Here is a 23,773-nt window from a genome sequence, read left to right on the forward strand (position 1 = left end):
CCTGCAATCATCCTAGCTACTTTCATATCCGTAACCTCTACCTTGTTGATAAGGTAACCTGAATCCACCCAGCTTTCATTCCCATACAACAAAGTTGGTCGAAAGATTGAACGGTGCACAGATAACTTAATCTTGGTACTGACTTCCTTCTTGCAGAAGAGAGTAGATCGTAGCTGAGCGCTCACTGCATTAGCTTTGCTACACCTCGCTTCCAGTTCTTTCACTATGTTGCTATCCTGTGAGAATATGCATCCTAAGTACTTGAAAACCGTCCACCTGTTCTAACTTTGTTCCTCCTATTTGGCACTCAATCCGTTTATATTTCTTTCCCACTGACATTACTTTCCTTTTGGAGATGCTAATCTTCATACCATAGTCCTTACATTTCTGATCTAGCTCTGAAATATTACTTTGCAAACTTTCAATCGAATCTGCCATCACAACTAAGTCATCCGCATATGCAAGACTGCTTATTTTGTGTTCACATATCTTAATCTCACCCAGCCAGTCTATTGTTTTCAACATATGATCCATAAATAATATGAACAACAGTGGGGACAGGTTGCAGCCTTGTCTTACCCCTGAAACTAATCTGAACCATGAACTCAATTTACCGTCAACTCTAACTGCTGCCTGGGTATCCTTGTAAAGACCTTTAATTGCTTGCAAAAGTTTGCCTCCTATTCCACAATCTTGTAGAACAGACAATAACTTCCTCCTAGGAACCCGGTCATATGCCTTTTCTAGATCTATAAAGCATAGATACAATTCCCTGTTCCACTCATAACACTTCTCCATTATTTGCCGTAAGCTAAAGATCTGGTCCTGACAACCTCTAAGAGGTTGCATCTGTAACAAAACAAAAAATTAATTGCGTAATTTGATGTTTCCGAGGTAATGATTAAAAGCGTACGACTACCTCTCGTATATTAGTCTGGTTACTGTCAGCTGCATTAAAGACGCGATGCGTTTTGGTGCCCGCAGGAGGTGCAGAAGTTCCTGGACGGAGCAGAGCACGGCGTCATCTACTTCAGCCTGGGCTCCAACGTCCGCAGCGACCAGATGGCGGAGGACAAGCAGAGAGCGTTCATCGAGGCTTTCCGGGAGCTGCCCCAGAGGGTACTCTGGAAGTGGGAGAGCGATTCGCTGCCCAACCAGCCCGCCAACCTGATGGTCAGGAAATGGCTCCCTCAACAGGATATACTAGGTTTGCATCATACATTCTTGCATTTCAAGTTGGAGGACTGTAAATACGTAAAGCGGACAATAAGTAATACAACACATTTTCATTTTGAAAGCAGGTTGGTTTTATTCAGGATTCCAATCCACCACATTATTTTCCACTCTTTTGGCTTTTGGGTTTGTGTGTCTGCATTATACCTCTCTACTCGTCGATGTCGGAGCCAACGTCTTGCTGCATCAGTAATCTCCCCAACATCCACATACTACTCCCCGTCGAGTTCATCCTTCATTGGGCCAAGCAGATAGAAGTCGGAAGTTGCGAGATTCGTGCTGTAGGGTGGATGAGGCAGAACAGTCCAATGAAGTTCTGTCAGCTCCTTCGCGTGTGCAGAGTTGTGTGATGACGTGCGTTGTCGTGGAGAACACGATGAAGTCGTTTCTTCGATTTCCTGAGGGTAGCACAGTGCACTTAACTGTTGATCAGTGCCACCGAGCGTAATAACCCCTTCAGAGTCCTAGAAGACCGTCACCATGACTCTACCGGCTGAAGATGTGGCTTTGAAATTTACCTTCGGGAGAGAGGTTGTATGGCACCCCTCCATGGAATGCCATTTTGTTTCTGGTTTGAAGTGACGAACCCATGATCATCACCTGTGATGGTGCTTGACAAAAATTGACACGATCATCCTCGAAAAGTGCAAGCAATTCGGCACGGATGATCTTTTGTTGCTATTTATGGTCTTCTGTTAGTAGGCGAGGAAACCAGTGGGCACACAGCTTTGAGTATCACCATCGTTGGACGAATGTGTCAGCACTACGAGCAGAGATGTCCAGTTGGGTAGCGAACTGTTTCCCTCTCATCCAGCGATCACCTCGAACGGGAATATCCGCACGTTCCAGCACTTCAGGAGTCACAGCTGTTCAGGGCCGGTTGACACGCGGGAGCTCGGACGGATTTCTGCCACCTTTTTGTGATGATGACAGACGCCTCGCCGAACGGCTCACTGTGCTTTTGTTCACTACCAGGTCTCCATGAACATTCTGCAAGCGCTTATGAATGTCTACGATGATTTGATTTTCCGCCAAAAAAACTCAATGACAGCTCTCTGATTGGAACGCCCTCCGTTACAGACGCCATTTTGAAGATTACGTATAGCACTGTCAGCTATTAGGACTTCATGAAATTGTTGGGCCTGAGACAGTCATATTCCATGATGTCCCTATTCGCCATTTTCTCAACCGAAATTGGCCGGGAAAAAAAGTGGGCTGCATTATTTATTGAACGTCCCTCGTATTAGTATACGAGACCCTGTAAGTAGTAGACGAGCTGTGCTATTTGATCAGTAGAATAACTGATTTTGAAATGTTCTCTGTATTCAGTCTCTGTGCCACCTCCATTGTGGCCAGGACACAGATGATGCAGAGGAGGCACATCTCTGTCGCATGATCTACAGGCCCAGTTCGAAAACACTTTTCCATACAAGCGGCACATCAAATGAAGCCCCTCCCACACGCCTACCTTTCCGTTATTGACTTCCAGCCATGTCAGTTTTCGCCACAAATTGTGGTATGCACTGTACTCAAATCTTGCACTTTGGGTGCCCCTCTCAGACTGGAGTCCCGCAGGCGGAAACTTCTGTCGCTTGGGCCTTAAATGAGCCCTGGCGATCTAAGCTCTTCAGCTGACGTGGCGTGAGTGGATTTTCCCAAAATCTTTCGTTGTGCTTAGATCACACTCAAGGCTGTGTTTCAAGCCTTACTCGAATGGAAACCGCCATCGTTATTTGAAGTTCTGCGAGCTTCTTCGGGTGTACAGAGTGGTGTGAGGACTTGCGTTATCGTGGAGAAGGAAAAGTTCGTTTGTATTTTTGTGACAACGAACACGCTGAAGTCGTTTCTTCAATTTCCTGAGCTGTATGTCTACAGATTCTTCTAAAACACGATCCCAGCATGTGATGCCTTATTTGGTGACTTGGTGCCACTGTAACTCATGCTTTGTCCCTTGGAGAGACAGTGCTCCCAAATCTGACTTAAATTTTCCTTGTATGTGAGTAGCCACACATATCCGGTTCTTGGACAGTGTATGTCACTGATGACGTCATCAATGATGTCACGGACTTCCTCTACCCTAAAAATGCCGGGAAATTCTAAATATGGGAGAATTTCAAAAAGTAGCCCAATTGCGCTAGTGTGTTTCCAATGCAAAAAATGGTTCAAATGGCTCTGAGCACTATGGGACTCAACTGCTGTGGTCATCAGTCCCCTAGAACTTAGAACTACTTAAACCTAACTAACCTAAGGACATCACATACACCCATGCCCGAGGCAGGATTCGAACCTGCGACCGTAGCAACAGCGCGGCTCCGGACTGGAGCGCCTAGAACCGCACGGCCACCGCGGCCGGCGTTTCCAATGCAGACAGATTTTTCGTCCTAAGTATAAATTGGCGGCAAATCAGAATAGTGTATTGTCACGGTGGCTGACCTAGAATATGATGACAATCCAGTTCACACCTATTGGGCTATTTATAACGTCGTAGAATTCTGATGTACTACCCCAGATCTCGAATACTGGCTCTGGCTCTATGATGTCACAATCCAGCTCAGATGTGTTGGGCTGCTTATAACAGTGTAGAACTCCGACATACTGGCCCATACTTGATATATACTCCTGGAAATGGAAAAAAGAACACATTGACACCGGTGTGTCAGACCCACCATACTTGCTCCGGACACTGCGAGAGGGCTGTACAAGCAATGATCACACGCACGGCACAGCGGACACACCAGGAACCGCGGTGTTGGCCGTCGAATGGCGCTAGCTGCGCAGCATTTGTGCACCGCCGCCGTCAGTGTCAGCCAGTTTGCCGTGGCATACGGAGCTCCATCGCAGTCTTTAACACTGGTAGCATGCCGCGACAGCGTGGACGTGAACCGTATGTGCAGTTGACGGACTTTGAGCGAGGGCGTATAGTGGGCATGCGGGAGGCCGGGTGGACGTACCGCCGAATTGCTCAACACGTGGGGCGTGAGGTCTCCACAGTACATCGATGTTGTCGTCAGTGGTCGGCGGAAGGTGCACGTGCCCGTCGACCTGGGACCGGACCGCAGCGACGCACGGATGCACGCCAAGACCGTAGGATCTTACGCAGTGCCGTAGGGGACCGCACCGCCACTTCCCAGCAAATTAGGGACACTGTTGCTCCTGGGGTATCGGCGAGGACCATTCGCAACCGTCTCCATGAAGCTGGGCTACGGTCCCGCACACCGTTAGGCCGTCTTCCGCTCACGCCCCAACATCGTGCAGCCCGCCTCCAGTGGTGTCGCTACAGGCGTGAATGGAGGGACGAATGGAGACGTGTCGTCTTCAGCGATGAGAGTCGCTTCTGCCTTGGTGCCAATGATGGTCGTATGCGTGTTTGGCGCCGTGCAGGTGAGCGCCACAATCAGGACTGCATACGACCGAGGCACACAGGGCCAACACCCGGCATCATGGTGTGGGGAGCGATCTCCTACACTGGCCGTACACCACTGGTGATCGTCGAGGGGACACTGAATAGTGCACGGTACATCCAAACCGTCATCGAACCCATCGTTCTACCATTCCTAGACCGGCAAGGAAACTTGCTGTTCCAACAGGACAATGCACGTCCGCATGTATCCCGTGCCACGCAACGTGCTCTAGAAGGTGTAAGTCAACTACCCTGGCCAGCAAGATCTCCGGATCTGTCCCCCATTGAGCATGTTTGGGACTGGATGAAGCGTCGTCTCACGCGGTCTGCACGTCCAGCACGAACGCTGGTCCAACTGAGGCGCCAGGTGGAAATGGCATGGCAAGCCGTTCCACAGGACTACATCCAGCATCTCTACGATCGTCTCCATGGGAGAATAGCAGCCTGCATTGCTGCGAAAGGTGGATATACACTGTACTAGTGCCGACATTGTGCATGCTCTGTTGCCTGTGTCTATGTGCCTGTGGTTCTGTCAGTGTGATCATGTGATGTATCTGACCCCAGGAATGCGTCAATAAAGTTTCCCCTTCCTGGGACAATGAATTCACGGTGTTCTTATTTCAATTTCCAGGAGTGTACTAGGGCTGGTTCTGTTACGTCAGAAACCAAATTCTGGAATACTGGTACTGTCATTTCTGGGACAAAGAATGTGTGGGCAAGACCACGCCTGTCTGCTGACCTATTTGGCTTCTTTTTCCTCACCAAGCAGCTATTCAGTCAGAGGTGTATCATCACTGTTTCTCCTACAACTAAGTTTGGATCTCTCCACTTGAGTCTTTTTTTTTTTAACAACAGAGGGGGGGGGATGAAGGAACGGGCTCTCCGCCCTCACACCATCCCCACAACACCACTCATGATCTCGCGACGCCCCCACTACCCTACGTCACCACTCCCCATTCCTGCCGTCCACGAGTATCTATACTACTACACACTGAATTAGATCACCCCCCCCCCCAAAAAAAAGTCCATTTGTGTTATGCTTAAACAATCCCCACACTCCCTCTGACATTATAGTTTAAACAGTTCACCCCACCATACCAATTACCATAAGATCTAAACGACGAGAAAATCCAGTTATCCTAAATTTAAAATAATGCGAAGTCTGCTGGCTGTCAAACTATAGACGAGTCGTCCTAACTTTAAAATTCAAAGGCCAAGTGATGCAGTCTATGTGATTGTCAAACATTCTCCACTGTGTACGTAGTTGGGGAGGGTTTCGGGAATAGGAGAGGTAATCACTTTCATCCCTATTTGAAACAATGTTGTCCTCACACCACGTGCGCTGAACGTTGGTGGAATACCAGGCAGCAGCAAGCATCACTTTTCTTAAAAGTTATGTGATATGCCTTTTTCTGAAATTATGTCGTCTCATCTGCACATGATGATAGGCTTTGTCTGACATTTTTTAAAAGCAAATCGCATAGCCACAACAATTTTCCTCAGACTTTCCTTGTCAGCCTTGAAGTTCGGATCTGCGCGACGAAAGTTGGCATTTCTTTTTATTGTTCATAATATCGCATAAATTGTTGCCTAATAACACATCTATCTGTATCATCAGTAAGATGTTTACAATGTTGAGTTTTTTTCTTCTCTGGGACTGATTGTTGAATTTCCTCGGTACCGTGTCCCGTCTGCCGTAATTTGCACACTGTCAACTTACTAAGCTTAAACGTGTCTTTCCACTTCCCATCACCTTTTCCTGCTGTATATCACTTCTTTTACCTTATCATCGTCAATAAATCTAAATACGTCAAGACCAAGACGTAGCAACTGCCTGCGACAGCATTTTCCGCTATCACTTTCCGTTTTTTCACTTCGATGTCACAATGTGCGCATCTTCGAAACGAAACAGATCTGTACTTAGAGATGTAACACTCAATAGCCAATTCCGCTGACAGAAAGTAAGAAGAGAGGCTGTTGTAATTAGTTAATACAAACCATTGAGAAATCCACGGAAGTCTGATTTTCAATACATATATTTTTAATGGAAACCTGTTGTTATTTTTAACACAAATGAAAATAGAAACAAATACTTAATCAGTGCCGTTTGTTACATTGTAAAATGTTGAGTACATCCAGAGTAATATGTAACGTAAAGTTGATGCTTGAATCCTCAAACGTTCAGTCGCTTATTGTAACAAACAAGATCTGTAGGGGTATGTTTACGAAGACTACGATGTTTACGAGTTTGGCTGTCTCAGTGTCTGCATGTTGCCCTTGCTGAATTAGTCCTTGTACTCAAAACAACTTTAGTACACTGTGTTATCGGACGTCTGTGATAGTGTCCTGTACACAAGTAAGAACGGTTCAAAAATATTTCAAATGGCTCTGAGCACTATGGGACTTAACATCTGAGGTCATCAGTCCCCTAGAACTTAGAACTACTTAAACCTAACTAACTTAAGGACATCACACACATCCATGCCCGAGGCAGGATTCGAACCTGCGATCGTAGCAGTCGCGCGGTTCCGGACTGAAGCGAGTAGAACTGCTCGGCCACAGCGGCCATCAGGTAAGAACAGAAGTCCGCACAGTAGGAACGTGAGAAGGTCGAAAGTACAACAATGTGAAAAGAGTCGTGAGAACTGTGAAAATGGTTTACTCTAACTCTGAAAAGGCAGAGATGATACTCATCTATGGCGAGTGTAGACAAAATGAAGCTGCACCCTGCAGGTTGTATGCAGAAAGGTACCCGGACAGAGATCATCCAACGCGCCGCACATTTGAAAACATCTACAAACAATTGTATGCAACAGGTATGGCTGTAACACGCAAACGGGTCCGTAACAAACCCATCACAGGAGAATTAGGTGCAGTTGGTGTGTTAGTTGCTGTTGCAGTGAACTTACACATGAGTTCGCGTGACATCACTGAAGGCAGTGCAGAGTCAAAGTAGTGTAATGCGCATACTTGATCATCACAGATTTCACCTGTATCATTTGTCGCTGCATCAGCAATTACATGGAGATGACTTTAATAACTGAGTGAATTTCTGTCATTGGGCATTAACAGAGAATGCGTTGCAGTTCTACCTGCTTACCGATGAAGGTTTCACAAACCACGGTGCAGTGCATTTACGAAACATGCATTACTGATCCGTTGACAATCCTCGCTGGCTTCGACAGGTAGAGAGACAGTTACCGTGGAATGCAAATTTATGGTGCGGAATAATTGCCGACCATCTCATTAGTCCTCACTTCATTGAAAGAACCCAAACAGCTGCAAAATACATCGAGTTTCTACAAAATGATCTGCCAACATTGCTAGAAAATGTCCCGCTGGAAACGCGTATACGTATGTGGTATCAACATGATGGTGCCCCTGCACATTCTGCAATGGACACTAGGGTGACCCTTGAGAGAATGTTCGACGGGCGTTTCACAGGACATCGCAGACGCATAAATTGGCCAACCTGTTCTCCTGATCTTACACCCTTAGACTTCTTTCTGTGTGGTATTTTAAAGGAGAACGTGTCCCGTGACGTGCCTACAACCCCGGAGGATACGAAACATCGTATTGAGGCAGCCTGTGGCATCATTACACCAGATGTACTGCGTCGTGTAAGACATTCATTATACGGTGGATTGCAAGTGTGTGCAGCAAATGATGGGCATCACTTTGGACATTTATTGGCCTGAAATGCCAGGACACACTCTTTTACACTTTCTAATTGAAAAAAGAAAATTGTAAGTTTAACTACATTCGCATGTAAATGTACATTTTCTTCTAACAAATCAGTGCCGTACAGTATCCTTCAGAGAAAAAGACTGATAAAAAAGTTAGCATGTGGACGTAATGTGCTGTTCAAGTCTCTTCTGCACCTACGTTACATCACTGTTCTTTTTGTATCCCTAATTAATTCGGTTCTCTCCAATACACACGATTGAGGAGTAGTTACCCAAGCGTCAACTTTACGTTACAAATTACTCAAGGTGTAATTAACATTTTGCGCTATAAGAAACGGCATTGATTAAGTATTTTTTTCTATTTTCAGTTCTGCTAAAAATATGAACAGGTTTCCATTTATTAAAAAAGAATAAGTATATGTTGAAAATCATACTTCCGTGCATTTGTCAATGGTTTGTATTAACCAATTACACCAGCCCCTGTCCTCACTTTCTGTCTGTGGAATTGGTTATTCTGTGTTGTTGTGGTTTGGGAAGTGTTTCCAGTGATAATATTAGGTAATTTAACCTGTATATTTGTTTACTCCTCCAGGAACATACGCTCTCGGAACCGCAGCTTCTGTCTCTTGATTTCGCTTATTATCTCTGTGGCGCTTTTTTGCTTACTAAATGAAAGTGTAACGCAACGCTCTGCTCTTCTATGGATCTTCTCTATATCCTCTATCAGTTCTATCTGGAACGAATCCCACATTCAGGAGCAATATTCTAGTATTGGTCGAACGAGTTTTCGTAACCTACTTTCTTTGTTGATGGATTACATTGCCTGAGGATTCTTCCAATGAATCTCAGTGTGGCATCTGCCTTAATGTCGATTAATTTTATGTGGTCGTCCCATTTCAAATCGTTCTGTATGCGTGCTGCTAGATATTTTATTGAAGCAACTGCTTCCAGTGGTTGTTCTGAAATTGGGTAATCATACAATAAAGGGTATTTGTGTCTATGTATTCGCAGCCCGTTACATTAGTTTACGTTGACGGTCAACTGGCACTCGCTGCACCACGACTCGATCCTCCGCAGGTCTCCCTGCATTTCGCTACAATTTTCTCCCGTTGCGACTTTTCTGCGTACAACACCTTCATCCGCGAAAAGCCTCTTAGAACTTCCGACTTTATGAGACTTCAGGGGAAAAAAATGATCTGTTTTCTTGATACATATTCACGCAACTGAGAAGGAAAAAAACAATTCACAAAAAGGTGAGTGTTGTGTGCTACGTAACAGAAAAAAGAAATGGAAGTGTACAGTATTTTAAAAAGTGTTATGTTCTCTAGACTTAGAAGACTTGAAGTCTAGCATAAGCAACAATCATATTAGCTGATACGTAAATCAGTCATAATCGCTGATGTGTACCGCCGGCCGGTGTGGCCGTGCGGTTCTAGGCGCTTCAGTCTGGAACCGCGTGACCGCTACGGTCGCAGGTTCGAATCCTGCCTCGGGCATGGATGTGTGTGATGTCCTTAGGTTAGTTAGGTTTAAGTAGTTCTAAGTTTTAGGGGACTGATGACCACAGATGTTGAGTCCCATAGTGCTCAGAGCCATTTGAACCATTTGATGTGTACCAAAGCCCATTTCACAGCAACCACTAGCGTATTTAGATGGTGTTAAACTACGAGGTTTCACGTCGCAGGATAGCAAGTGCGAAAGTGGAGAAGAACTAACTGTGCAACACCTGTGTCATTGGCCTCTTTGTTCATTCACCTGTTCCCCTATGGAAAATTATAAATGTCTGTGCTAGTAAACCTCTTACGTTATTTGATTTTCAAACAGCTGAGCAAAACTGAACGTACTTAAACATTTCTCTCTTTACTTATTCTAATGTATTCTGTATCTGTATAATATTATTCTTATGCCGTAAATTTGTAATTGTATAGACACCAGTTCTTCAAATTAAGTTTCATTTCACTGCACACATTTCTGTTGGTCATAGTATATGCATAACATGTAAGAAGTTAAAAAAGGGGGCCTGTTAGCGTTTGCACGTGTGTTGATAATTCAGCAAGGGACCGGTTAACAGCAATGCTGGTTCTAAGGACATTCCAAAAAGTTTGTGAGTGCACAAGTGGTGGTTTACGGACTTGCTATATTGTCCGCAAGACTCTTCGGTGGTGATTGTGCACCCGCACAGTCGCAACAGATGGCTGCTGGCCATCTCTACAAGGACTACAGTGGGTCTACACCTTTGATGGTCCACCAATACCATTATTTCTACAAAGGCTGCAGTGGGTCTGCACCTCTGGTGGCCCACCAATACCATAATCTCTATAATCTCTACCAGGACTACAGTGGGTCTGCTCTGTGATGACCTACCTACTTATATTTTTCAAAACTTCCACTAATTCTGCTGTGGGTTTGCTCTGTTGTGGCCCAGTCTGTCTGCATGTCAAGAGTCAGCACTGTCTTTCCGTTGGAAGGCCAAGACTACTTTTTTCAAGACTGCATGGAAATCCACTACTTCCGTGTGCATTTTCTTTTACTGCTCAGACTTTGAGAAAAAAAACTGCAATTACTACTGTGATGAACGATCAGGACTGACTTTATGAGAACAATTTTTGCTTTTTACCAAAATTGTATCAATAAGTGTGTGCATTTGATATATTTGTTACCGGTAATATAAAAAAATTACCAAATAATCATTGGGCACTGCCCAAAACAATTTGTAAAATTTTTTGTGGGCAGTATGGGGCCTATGTAAGTAGGCTGTTTAGGCTTTTATGCTGGTAACGCCACATAGATCTGTATGAAAATCACTGACTGTGCTGTGAGCAGTCTTTTGCTGGTTGGCACTGTTGGAATATTCGCTATTGTAGTGTTGGGCATTTTTATGTGAACAGCGCGTAGCGTTGCGCAGTTGGAGGTGATCCGCCAGCAGTGGTGGATGTGGGGAGAGAGATGGCAGAAGTTTGAGAGCATCCGATTTGGACGTGTGTCCGTCAGAAAAAGGAAATTTGGAAGACTGGATGTCATGAATATATATATATATATAATGACTTTTGAACACTATTAAGGTAAATACATTGTTTGCTCGCTATCAAAATCTTTCATTTGCTAACTATGCCTATCAGTAGTTAGTGCCTTCAGTAGTTAGAATCTTTTATTTAGCTGGCAATATTGGCGCTCTCTGTATTGCAGTAGTTCGAGTAACGAAGATTTTTGTGAGGTAAGTGATTCATGAAAGGTATAGGTTATTGTTACTCAGGGCCATTCTTTTGTAGGAATTATTGAAAGTCAGATGGCGTTGCGCTAAAAACATATTGTGATGATCAGAATAAGTAAAGAGAGAAATGTCTGAGTACGTTCAGTTTTGGTCGGCTGTTTGAAAATCAAATAACGTAAGAGGTTTACTAGCACAGTCTTTTATAATTTTTCTAAGAGGACGTTTCAGGAAGTCGTGCTTGTAAACGATATTTCCCTAGGTGTGGCTCAATTTTGGACAAATATTATCCGATTTGCAAATCTGGTAGTTGATATTTCTCTATGTTATTTTATTTTACAAATATATATATATATATATATATATTATGTACGATGGTTGCCCAGAAAGTATTGTACCGCCTTTTTTCTATAACAATTCTTTATTGAACGTAATGAAAATTATGCACACGAAAGAATGGTGTTTCATCTGCACACCCTATATTTCAACGTAATCTCCATCCCCTTCTATGTCCTTCCTCCACCAAGAAACAAGGGCATGTGTGCCCTGTCGGTACCAATCCTTGTCCTGGTGGCGGAGCCAGAGCTTCACTGTGTGAATCAAATGGCTCTGAGCACTATGGGACTTAACATCTGAGGTCATCAGTACCCTAGAACTTAGAACTACTTAAGCCTAACTAACCTAAGGACATCAGACACATCCGTGCCCGAGGCAGGATTCGAACCTGCGACCGTAGCAGTCGCACGGTTCCGGACTGAACTGTGTGAATGACCTCCTCATTATCTTCAAAATGTCTTCCACGAATGGCATCCTTTAATGACCCAAACAAGTGGAAGTCCGAGGGGGCCAGGTCAGGGTTGTCAGGAGTGACAGCCGTGGATGGTCTCCCCGACCGCTGCAAATCGTGGAGCTCCGCCGAACCGCCTTCTGATGACCTCACCCTCCGTGCCCAGCGACTAGCTTCTGTCGACAATAGATGCTCCATAGACATAGCTCAAGTGTTTGTGAATATTCCCCACAGTTTCTTTCTCTGCAGTGTCGTGTGACTAGAGCATCCCATCGGGTAGACCGTTCGCCGGGTGAAAGTCTTTCGAGTTGACGCCACTTCGGCGACTTGCCTGTTGATGGGGACGAAATGATGATGATTAGGACAACACAACACCCAGTCCCTGAGCGGAGAAAATCTCCGACCCAGCCGGGAAACGAACCGGGGCCCTTAGGATTGACATTCTGTCGCGCTGGCCACTCACCTACCGGAGGCGGACCTTTCTCTGCAGTGAGAAAGTCAATGACTCACGTTGCTTGTAACGTACATCATCTACAGAAGCCATTTAGAAACTGTCCTGCAGCTACGCTATCGAGTCGGAAGTAACGAAAACTTGGCGCGCTCAGTCAAGAGACTTCGGTGCACTACTTTCTGGGCGACCCTCGTATAAATGTGTGTCGTGTAAAGATAGACTTCTAGCACAAGTAAAATGAAATAAGTGTAACCTTCATGTTTGCTGATTCTCATCACTTTGGTATTTCTAATGTTTGTCTACTTTCCATACTCTTTTGCAGTTTTACGATCAACTGTCTCAGCCGACAGTGCTTGAACGTACACATACTTAACTATATTTTTTCTCCTCCAAGTATTGTGCCTGTTGCTTTTTCTAATGCTTTGCCCTTTACCTTCCAAGTTAAAAGCGCGATAACACCCCTGATGGTAACGACGCGCGATGCACTGAATGTTCCAGAAAACCAGAGTACGGTTCGCCTTTCGACTCCTACAAACGTTTCCACTTTAGCTATTTCGTGAACACTTGCCGACTGTTGCTTCCCGTCGCTAAACAGATGTAAGGCATTTCGTCACTTAGCGACCACTCGCCCGCTTCTCAGCGCAGCTTCAATGCATGTGAGCGTCTTTAAAGTGCCCTCAGGCGCTCAATATTTCTTCTTCTTCTGCTTCTGCATCTTCTTCTTCTTCTTCTGTGCAGGTATTAGACGAAGTTCCCTGTTACGGTACCCATCGTTACTGGGGTTTTCCTCTGTCTCTTCTTCCTTGGAACTTATTTCTAACCTCTTAGGGGTATCTGTTACTCTCCATTCTTTCTAGTTGTTCGTTCCATTTTCTCCTATAATCTAGAATTTTATTATTTAGAGCATAAATTTTTGGTTCTTCTCTAATATCTTTATTCCTTAGTCTGTCTTCTATTGTGCAGTCTTTAGCTCGTTTCAGGAATTTCTTTTCTCGTACCTGAATACGGCTTCCTTGCTTTTTGCTAATCAACCAGGACTCCTTTCCAAAGACCAGTCTGAGGACTTCAATTGTTCTGTAGAATTTAATTTGAGTGTCTTCTCGAGTTTTGTTTTTAAGGTTGCTGTCAATTTGTTCTCATACCCGGCTAAATTTACTTAGCTTCATTCCTGTGTCTTTGATGTAGCTATACGTCACCTCACACCCTAAATAACTGAAGTGATTTACTTACTCTAAAATGTTCTGATCTACCACTGTTTTGGTTGTCATGTGTTCTTTCCCCATAAAGGCCATTGTCTTAGTTTTTTGTGTTGAGCTCTCCATGTCAAATTCAGCATTTATTTGTTTCGGTAACTAAATTCCTTTGCAAGGCCTCTTCTTCTTTATGCGCTAGGACCACTCCATTCAAGTAGGTAAATGTTAAACCAAGTTGAGGAGATACAACAGCCTTGTTGTACTGCTCGGTTGGTTGATATATCATTAGTCATTTTCCCATTGAGATCTAGAGTTTCCGATAATCGCGATTCGTCACTGGCTCCCAAAGTTTCTGTCTATTGACATTGTCAAAAGTTGTTTTAAAATCGATAAAAGCAACGCGTATTGCTTTATTATATTCTCTGCTTTTTCCTATCATCTGCTGTAAAATAAAAACTGCATTTATCGTAGAGCGTCCTTTCTTAAAACGCATTTGTTTCTCATGCAGTACTGCTTTCGTTATGGTTTTAAGTCTTGTGCTTAAATCTTAGTATCCATCGTGTATGCTCCGTTTAGTAAACATATTCCTCTGTAGTTGCTGTGTAGGCTTTTATTTCCTTTTTTTTTAAAAAAAAAAGCTGATGTCACTCTAGTAATCTTCCAGTCTTTGGGGATACTCTTGCTCTTCCAACATTCGCTTAAGAGTGTGGCACACATCATTCCTTCTCAACTACTGGTTCAATTTCAATTTCTTGGGCTGTATCATCATACCATTATCCTTTGCAATAATTAACCCATTGTTGTTTGTTTCTACCTCCTATTTTTCTGTTGAGTTTAATGTTTTTAAAATTTCGTAGGCCGTTTATTGCCTCCTGTGAACACCACTCTCGATATTAGAAGTAAATCTATCCCTGTGTTCTTGGTGTGCATTTCTTACAACACATTTAGCAATATTTCATCTCCCCTCATAGGATTGCGTCTCTCAGCCGTGGGGTGTCTAAAGTATTTCATATAGGCGTCACGTTTTTCATTAACAGACTTCATTACATCCTCATTCTGAATTTTTAGGCCCTTTCTTTTCCTTATTTTTTCCATTTTACCGAGAGTTTCTCCTGCTACTCTATATATCAGATTCTTTAGATTTTGCCATTCTTCTTCTTTACTATCCTTAGTTTGCAAGATTGCTAGCTCTTTATTCAATCTGCTTTGGGAAAGATATTTGATACTGCCCTCTTCAAGCAGGTATACTTTATAAACTGTTTTATCGTGTTAGTTACTTATTTGTTTTGTCATTTTCTTCCATTTCGCAAAAATGTCTATTCTGGAGATTACTAGAATATGAACTGATCCTATATCCAGTCCTCTATAAATTCTTATATCCCTTACTTGACCGGCAAGCTTATAATTTACCAAAATGCAGTCAATTATGGATCAAGACCCCTACTGACTTAGCTATATTTACGTATACCTTTTTTCTGATAAACTGAAAGAACCAGAGGTTGTACAGAGTTTCAGGGAGAGCATAAGGGAACAATTGACAGGAATGGGGGAAAGAAATACAGTAGAAGAATAATGGGTAGCTTTGAGGAATGAAGTAGTGAAGGCAGCAGAGGCTCAAGTAGGTAAAAAGACGATGGCTAGTAGAAATCCTTGGGTAACAGAAGAAATATTGAATTTAATTGATGAAAGGAGAAAATGTAAAAATGCAGTAAATGAAGCAAGCAAAAGGGAATACAAACGTCTCAAAAATGAGATCGACAGGAAGTGCAAAATGGCTAAGCAGGGATGGCTAGAGGACAAATGTAAGGATGTAGAGGCTTATCTCACTAGGGGTAAGATAGATACTGCCTACAGGAAAATTAAAGAGACCTTTGGAGATAAGAGAACCACTTGTATGAACATCAAGAGCTCAGATGGAAACCCAGTTCTAAGCAAAGAAGGGAAAGCAGAAAGGTGGAAGGAGTATATAGAGGGTCTATACAAGGGCGATGTACTTGAGGACAATATTATGGAAATGGAAGAGGATGTAGATGAAGATGAAATGGGAGATACGATACTGCGTGAAGAGTTTGACAGAACACTGAAAGACCTGAGTCGAAACAAGGCCCCCGGAGTAGACAACATTCCATTGGAACTACTGACGGCCTTGGGAGAGCCAGTCCTGACAAAACTCTACCGTCTGGTGAGCAAGATGTATGAAACAGGCGAAATACCCTCAGACTTAAAGAAGAATGTAATAATTCCAATCCCAAAGAAAGCAGGTGTTGACAGATGTGAAAATTACCGAACAATCTGTTTAATAAGCCACAGTTGCAAAATACTAACACGAATTCTTTACAGACGAATGGAAAAACTAGTAGAAGCCGACCTCGGAGAAGATCAGTTTGGATTCCGTAGAAATACTGGAACACGTGAGGCAATACTGACCTTACGACTTATCTTAGAATAAAGATTAAGGAAAGGCAAACCTACGTTTCTAGCATTTGTAGACTTAGAGAAAGCTTTTTACAATGTTGACTGGAATACTCTCTTTCAAATTCTAAAGGTGGCAGGGGTAAAATACAGGGAGCGAAAGGCTATTTACAATTTGTAAAGGAACCAGATGGCAGTTATAAGAGTCGAGGGACATGAAAGGGAAGCAGTGGTTGGGAAGGGAGTAAGGCAGGGTTGTAGCCTCTCCCCGACGTTATTCAATCTGTATATTGAGCAAGCAGTAAAGGAAACAAAAGAAAAATTCGGAGTAGGTATTAAAATCCATGGAGAAGAAATAAAAACTTTGAGGTTTGCCGATGACATTGTAGTTCTGTCAGAGACAGCAAAGGACTTGGAAGATCAGTTGAACGGAATGGATGGTGTCTTGAAGGGAGGATATAAGATGAACATCAACAAAAGCAAAACGAGGATAATGGAATGTAGTCGAATTAAGTCGTGTGATGTTGAGGGTATTAGATTAGGAAATGAGACACTGAAAGTAGTAAAGGAGTTTTGCTATTTGGGGAGCAAAATAACTGATGATGGTCGAAGTAGAGAGGATATAAAATGTAGGCTGGCAATGGCAAGGAAAGCGTTTCTGAAGAAGAGAAATTTGTTTTAACATCGAGTATAGATTTAAGTGTCAGGAAGTCATTTCTGAAAGTATTTGTATGGAGTGTAGCCATGTATGGAAGTGAAACATGGACGGTAAATAGTTTGGACAAGAAGAGAATAGAAACTTTTGAAATGTGGTGCTACAGAAGAATGCTGAAGATTAGATGGGTAGATCACATAACTAATGAGGAAGTATTGAATAGGATTGGGGAGAAGAGAAGTTTGTGGCACAACTTGACCAGAAGAAGGGATCGGTTGGTAGAACATGTTCTGAGGCATCAAGGGATCACCAATTTAGTATTGGAGGGCAGCGTGGAGGGTAAAAATCGTAGGGGGAGACCAAGAGATGAATACACTAAGCAGATTCAGAAGGATGTAGGTTGCAGTAGGTACTGGGAGATGAAGAAGCTGGCACAGGATAGAGTAGCATGGAGAGCTGCATCAAACCAGTCTCGGGACTGAGGACCACAACAACAACAACATCTCTTTTCTCAAAAAGTAAGTTTGTTATTTTTAGATTACTGTAAGTGGCAAACTTCTCAGTATTTTTCTATATTCACTATACATCGGTTGTCCAAAAAACTCTATAATATTCGTTACTGGGATGTTTCCTATTCTGGAATTGAAATCACCCATCATAACAATCTGATCAGTAGCTCTGTCTTTATTCAGAGTCTTCTGTGGTTCTTCATAGAAGGTTCTAGACCTATCCTTTTTTTCTTTCTTCTGGTGCATACACACGTATAAACGTGGCATTGCCTCTTCTCAGTTTCAGTGTGATTGTGAGTATTCTTTCACCTATGTACGTGCAATTATTTATTTCTTTTTGCCATTTCATATGGAGGAGTAACGAAGAAGCAAACAAACGTGTGCCACCTTTGTTTGCTTCTTCGCTTTGTTCTACTCCGCTATAGAACGTTATCACCTGCATATTTATCATCTCTCACTTTCATTTTTGTTTCTGTGATTTCCACAGTATCGACATTCATGCCTTTTAGTATTAGTTCTAGTTCTGCCCCTTTTTTTGGAATTCCTCTGACATTCCAGGTTGCTACTGTGATGTGTCCGTTGTTTAATATTTATTGTGCAATAGTATTGTGTCAGTATATTACGCGAAAGTGCAAGAGCACGAACGGCACGGCATTATTGCGTAATATTTATTCCCGGCCCGCGTGAGTCAGAACTCTGCCTTAGTAGCGAACTTATCAGCGCCAGATGATTCAGATCTCGCAGTACTGCGATTGCAGTCGCTTCGTGCTGCGATCAGGTTACCAAGAGGAAGCTGCGGAGAGCGAAAAATTAGCTTGGAAGACGTTCACCACACTTCCGCACTAACGTGCCAAAGATAACTTGCAGCATAGGCAGATGACTATCGGGATTTTTTAAGGATGTACGAGGAACCTTTCAATGAAGTGGTGAACTTCTTTTCACCTTCGGGACACAGAAAGAATACTGTTTATGTTCTCGTCGGATTTCACTTTCCAGAAAGCTGGAAGCGATCTATAAACCTAAAAAAATAAGATACATTATTGCAGAGGATCGTTAGTTAGTGCTGTTTTGTATTTCTGCGATAAATTATTCTCGCTTTTGAAGCGAAAACATAAGCTGTTTCAGTGTTGTTTCCCTGCACTTAAACATATTTGTCGAAAGTGTTAAACATGTAATCACACTGCTCCCCTAAATGCACTTCCTGTCATTTGTCTGTACTAATGTATTCATATCCATACCGCGTCGCTGGAGTTTCATCATATCTCCGTGAAACATACGAGCTTATTAAAGGAACCCGAGACAAAATGTGCCGCACTTCTTTGAATCTACTCTATCTTTTTTCTAATACTACGTAGTAAGACTCCCAGGCTGACGAGAAGTATTCTAGCATCGGGCGACTCTTTTGCATCTTCCTTTTTTCTGATTGAATCAAATTTCCTTACGGTTCTTCCTATCTATCTCATACTGACGTCTGCCCACTCTGCGATTACTCAGAATCTCCCTGTATGCATAGTCCTAGATATTTAGGACCTAAAGGTAGGGGCTGTTCCAGTAACTGTTCGGAAATTGTGTAATCGAATAATACCGGGGTGTCTCCTCCTAAGCTATCTACCGAAAGTATCCGCACACCTCGTTGTAATGCAGACCTGACCGCTAAACGTCGCCTGCCGGTATAAAAGGAGGCGGGGAGTGCTGTATTGTCAGTAACAGCGGAACGGGTCGGTCAGTAGAGCTCATTGGCATCGAACGTGGACCAGTCTACATCATGATCTACATACACAATCCGCAAGCCACTGTATGTATCAATACTAGTCGTTCCGTTTTCTGTTCCTCTCGCAAACAGAGCGAGGGGAAAGCCTCTATCTGTTTCCGTACGAGCCCTAATCTCTCTAATCTTATCCTCATGGTCCTTTCGCGAAATGTACGTCAGTGGCAGTAGAATCGCTCCACAGTCAGCTTCAAATGCCGGCCCCCTAAGTTATCTCAATAGTGCTTCTCCAAAAGAACGTCGCCTTCCCTCCAATGATTCTCATTTGAGTTCCCGTAACATCTCCGTAATATTTGCGTGTTGTCCGAACCCACTGGTGACAAATCTAGCAACCCACCTCTGAATTGCTTCGATATCTTCCTTTAATCAGACCTGGTTCGGATCCCAAGCACTCGAACAGTACTCAACAATGGGTCGCAATGTCTCCTATATGCGATCTCCTTTACAGATGAACCACACTTTCCTAAAATTCTCGCCGCATGGGGTGGCTTACAGCATTTTCAAAAATCTTCGAGAAGGTAATGTACTGAAGATTGGTTAGGCTTTTCAACAGTAATGGGATACTTAGTAAATCACAGTTCGGATTTCGAAAATGGTTATCCACTGAGACACAATATACAGTTTCACTGTCCACATAATAGAGTCTTTAAATAGTAAAATGTCACCAATAGGAATTTTCTGTGACTTGTCCAAAGCATTTGATTGTGTGAACCATGACATTACGTTACCGAAATTACAATTCTATGGTATAAATGGAATAGCATATGAGTGGTTTAAGTCATACCTACAGAACAGGAAGCAAAAAGTTTCCTTATATGGGTCAAGTGATTTAAATAACTTTGCCACTTCATCTAACTGGGGTGAAATTACATTAGGTGTTCCACAGGGTTCAATCATGTGTCCGCTTCTGATCTTGATATATGTGAACGACCTCCCTTCTTATGTGAAACAAGAAGCTGAACTGACACTGTTTGCTGATGATACAAGCATAATCATTAACCCAGTAAAAGAAACTCCAGTTGAAAATGGTACAAATAAGGTCTTTAGAAAAGTCATTAATTGGTTTTCTACAAATTGGATTGCTCTAAACTTTGAAAAAACACAGTACATCTAATTTTCTGCTGCTAAAAGTACAGTTCCTTCAATAAATATCAACAGAAGTCAGTAGACGCGGTAGAGCATACTAAGTTTTTGGGTGTAAATACAGATGAGTATCTTTATTGGCAAATTCATATTTTAGATCTAAGGTGACTAGGCGCAGCAACTTTTGCAATTAGAATGAGTGCTAATTTTGAGGATATAGAAATTAGTAAGCTAACATACATATGGAATAATATTTTGGGGTAACTCAACATTTCGACAAAAAGTATTCACTGCTCAAAAGAAAGTGGTTAGAATAATGTGTCGCACATCTTGTAGGCATCTTTTTAAAAGATTGGGAATTCTTACAACAGCCGCACAGTAGATTTACTCACTAATGAAATTTGTTCTCAACAGCATGAACCAGTTTAAAAACAACAGTGACGTTCATGATTGTAATACCAGAAACAAGAAAGCTTTACACTATCCTTTAGTCAACCTATCTATGGCACAGAAAGGGGTAAAATATGCTTCTATAAAAATTTTCGATAAATTACCAGATGAAATAAAATGTCTGACAGCAGTAATAGCTTCAAAAATAAATTGAAATCATATCTCCTTGACATCTCCTTCTATACCATAGATGAATTCTTAATAGGAATAATTAAATCTGTAAATATAGTATATGTACTTTGTGCCTTTTAAGGGAATGGGGTAAATAACTGAAATATTAATATTTAATTCTGTATTGTAATATATATATATTGAAAAATCTTGTTTCATACGTGCATTTCTTGTGCACTTGACACGTTCCACATCATAACGGCTGCCGTACCATGCGATTGATCAATGGAACACGCAACCAACTAACCAACTAACCAACTAACTAACTAACTGTCTCAGGCGCCTTGCCACGGTTCACGCGGGTATCCCCGTCGGAGGTTTGAGTCCTCCCTCGGACATGGGAGTGTGTGTTATCTTGTTTCCAATTACTGCGGGATGAGCACTAGAAAACATGTTTTCCTCCGTTTTTTATATGCATACCAGGGCACATTCGAGGAGAAACGGCGTAATTTCAGAGCAATTTCCGGTTCGAATTTGAAGATAAATGATACAATTTTAGTGCGATTTCTAGCTCACATTCAAAGAGAGATGATATAATTGTAGTGCGATATTTACAGTGTGCTGTAGCACATTAGAACATGACAACCGATCGCCACTGCGTTGCAGCATTCTTATATACAACAGCATCAACGGCCAGCGGCCCCACGGAGCTTCCTCCGTTATGCATCAGATCATTTATACGTAAACAGTAACAGCCATACACAACGCACCTTTCGTGTACTTCTGGAATTACTTTTACACCCACTGACCTAGCCTCAGGTAGGAATCACATATTGAGTGTTGTCTCTCAGGAAGTCCTGGTTCAGCCACAAAGCTGATCTTACACTCTGTAGGCTCGTATTCTCTTCACTAAACGACAGTCAGGAATTGTATCAAATATCTTCCAAAAGTCAAGAAACGTGGCATCAGCTTGAGTGCCTTCGCCTACAATGCTCTAGATCTCATAGACGAACAGTGCAAGCTGAGTTTCCGAATCCATGTTTCGACTTTCATGGAGGAAATTTTCGTTCTCAAAAAACGTCATAAAGCATGAGCTTAAAACCTGCTCCACAATTCTAAAATAGATTGACGTCAGCGACGTCGTCCCATAATTACGTGCATAACCGATGCTCCATCTTGGAAACGGGAATGATCTGCACTTCTTTCCACTTGCTACGTACCAGTCGTTACTCATCATCACAGGTATCTTATTCAGTGCAGTTGCGTTAGTACTGTTCAGCAGTCTTGGTTGTTTTTCATAGGACTTGGTGGCCTAGCATCCATTATTAGTTGGTTTTCTATTTAATGATCTCCTATAATATCAATATGGCAACGGCCTTACCACAGTGGATACATCGATTCCCGTCAGATCACCGAAGATAAGCGCTGTCGGGCGTGGCCGGCACTTGGAAGGGTGACCATCCAATCCGCCATGCGCTGTTGCCATTTTTCGGGGTGCACTCAGCCTCATGATGCCAATTGAGGACCGAATAGTAGCGGCTCCGGTCAAAGAAAACCATCATAACGACCGGGAGAGTGATGTGCTGACCACACGCCCTGCGTATCCGCATCCTGATTGAGGATGACACGGCGGTCGGATGGTCCCGATGTGCCATTTGTGGCCTGAAGACGGAGTGCTTATAATATCTATCGTTGGCTTTCGTATGATGACTGAAATGTGAACCTGTATTACGATATTCAGCGCTGAAACAATTTTGAAGGTCAAATTCATTATTTATGCCTTCTCTCTGTCATCATCTGTTTCAGCATTAATATGCTCACTGAGTGACTGAACACGTGATTTTGATCTCCTTATTGACTTTATCTTAGACAAAAATTTCTTAGGTTTTTAATGAGATCGTTCGAGAAAATTTTACTTTGTAATTCATGTAATACTTTTCAGACTTCTCTCTTCACCCTCACTTTGGCTTTATTCAGGTTTTGTTTGTCTACTAGGTTTCGACTTCGCTTAAGACGGAGATGAAGCTCTCTTTGGTTTCACAGCTACTTTCTAACATGGAGACTGGAGCACATTGGGTCTTTTCCATCCGTCACAACCTTGTTCGGAACTTAATGTGTCTAAGGCATATTGTACAGTGCTTTTGAGTAGTACACATTTTGTCTCCACGTCTTCGTTCTCAAAGATGAATATTTGACTTCTCAGATATTCTGCAATTTGTCTAACATCACTCTTGCTAACCAAATTCTGCCAGACTAAAAGAGTGACTCACCAGAAAGGAAGGAGGAAACTAAAAGAAACATCATGGCTTGAAAGGGTATGTGACATCATATCGGTGATTAAAAACTCGAGTCAGATTTACAAAACACTTGAAAGTATGAATTACCAGTATGACGCTGCACCTCGTCTGGTACTGATACATGCACTAATTCGGTTTATAAGGGTGTCGTAAAGCCCTTGTAGCTTCTCCTGACGCGCACAACTACTGTAACTGGCCCTTGATATCGTGTATACTGGCGATGGGACAGACCTGATGTCGTAGCTGGCCCCTCACATGGTCTATCAACGACAGATCAGGGGTTCTTGTTGGCCACGGGAATACCTCAACATCACACAAAATGCTCTTAGCGATATGCGCCATGTGTGAACGACCGCTACCCTGTTCAAAAATGGCACCACGATATTGCCACATGAGAGGTAACACATGCAGGCTGTTTGTGACGTACTGTTGTGCTGTAAGATTTCCTTCACTCACAACCAACTGAGACCTGAAGTCGTAGCCGATTGCTCTCTACACCATGACGCCATAAGTAACACGGATGTGTTCTC

General features: G+C 42.8%; 1 protein-coding gene across 1 annotated transcript in view; it reads left to right on the forward strand.

Annotated features, from left to right (window-relative positions):
• Nucleotides 1-23,773, forward strand: part of LOC126094766 (UDP-glucosyltransferase 2-like) — a 148,079-nt gene that overhangs the window by 97,027 nt on the left and 27,279 nt on the right. The window contains exon 5 of the mRNA XM_049909316.1: nt 985-1,207. Coding sequence (XP_049765273.1) covers nt 985-1,207 — 223 coding nt within the window. The remainder of the gene's footprint in view (nt 1-984; nt 1,208-23,773) is intronic.

Source organism: Schistocerca cancellata, chromosome 8 (genome assembly GCF_023864275.1).
Source record: "Schistocerca cancellata isolate TAMUIC-IGC-003103 chromosome 8, iqSchCanc2.1, whole genome shotgun sequence".
Taxonomy (NCBI): Eukaryota; Metazoa; Arthropoda; class Insecta; order Orthoptera; family Acrididae; genus Schistocerca; species Schistocerca cancellata.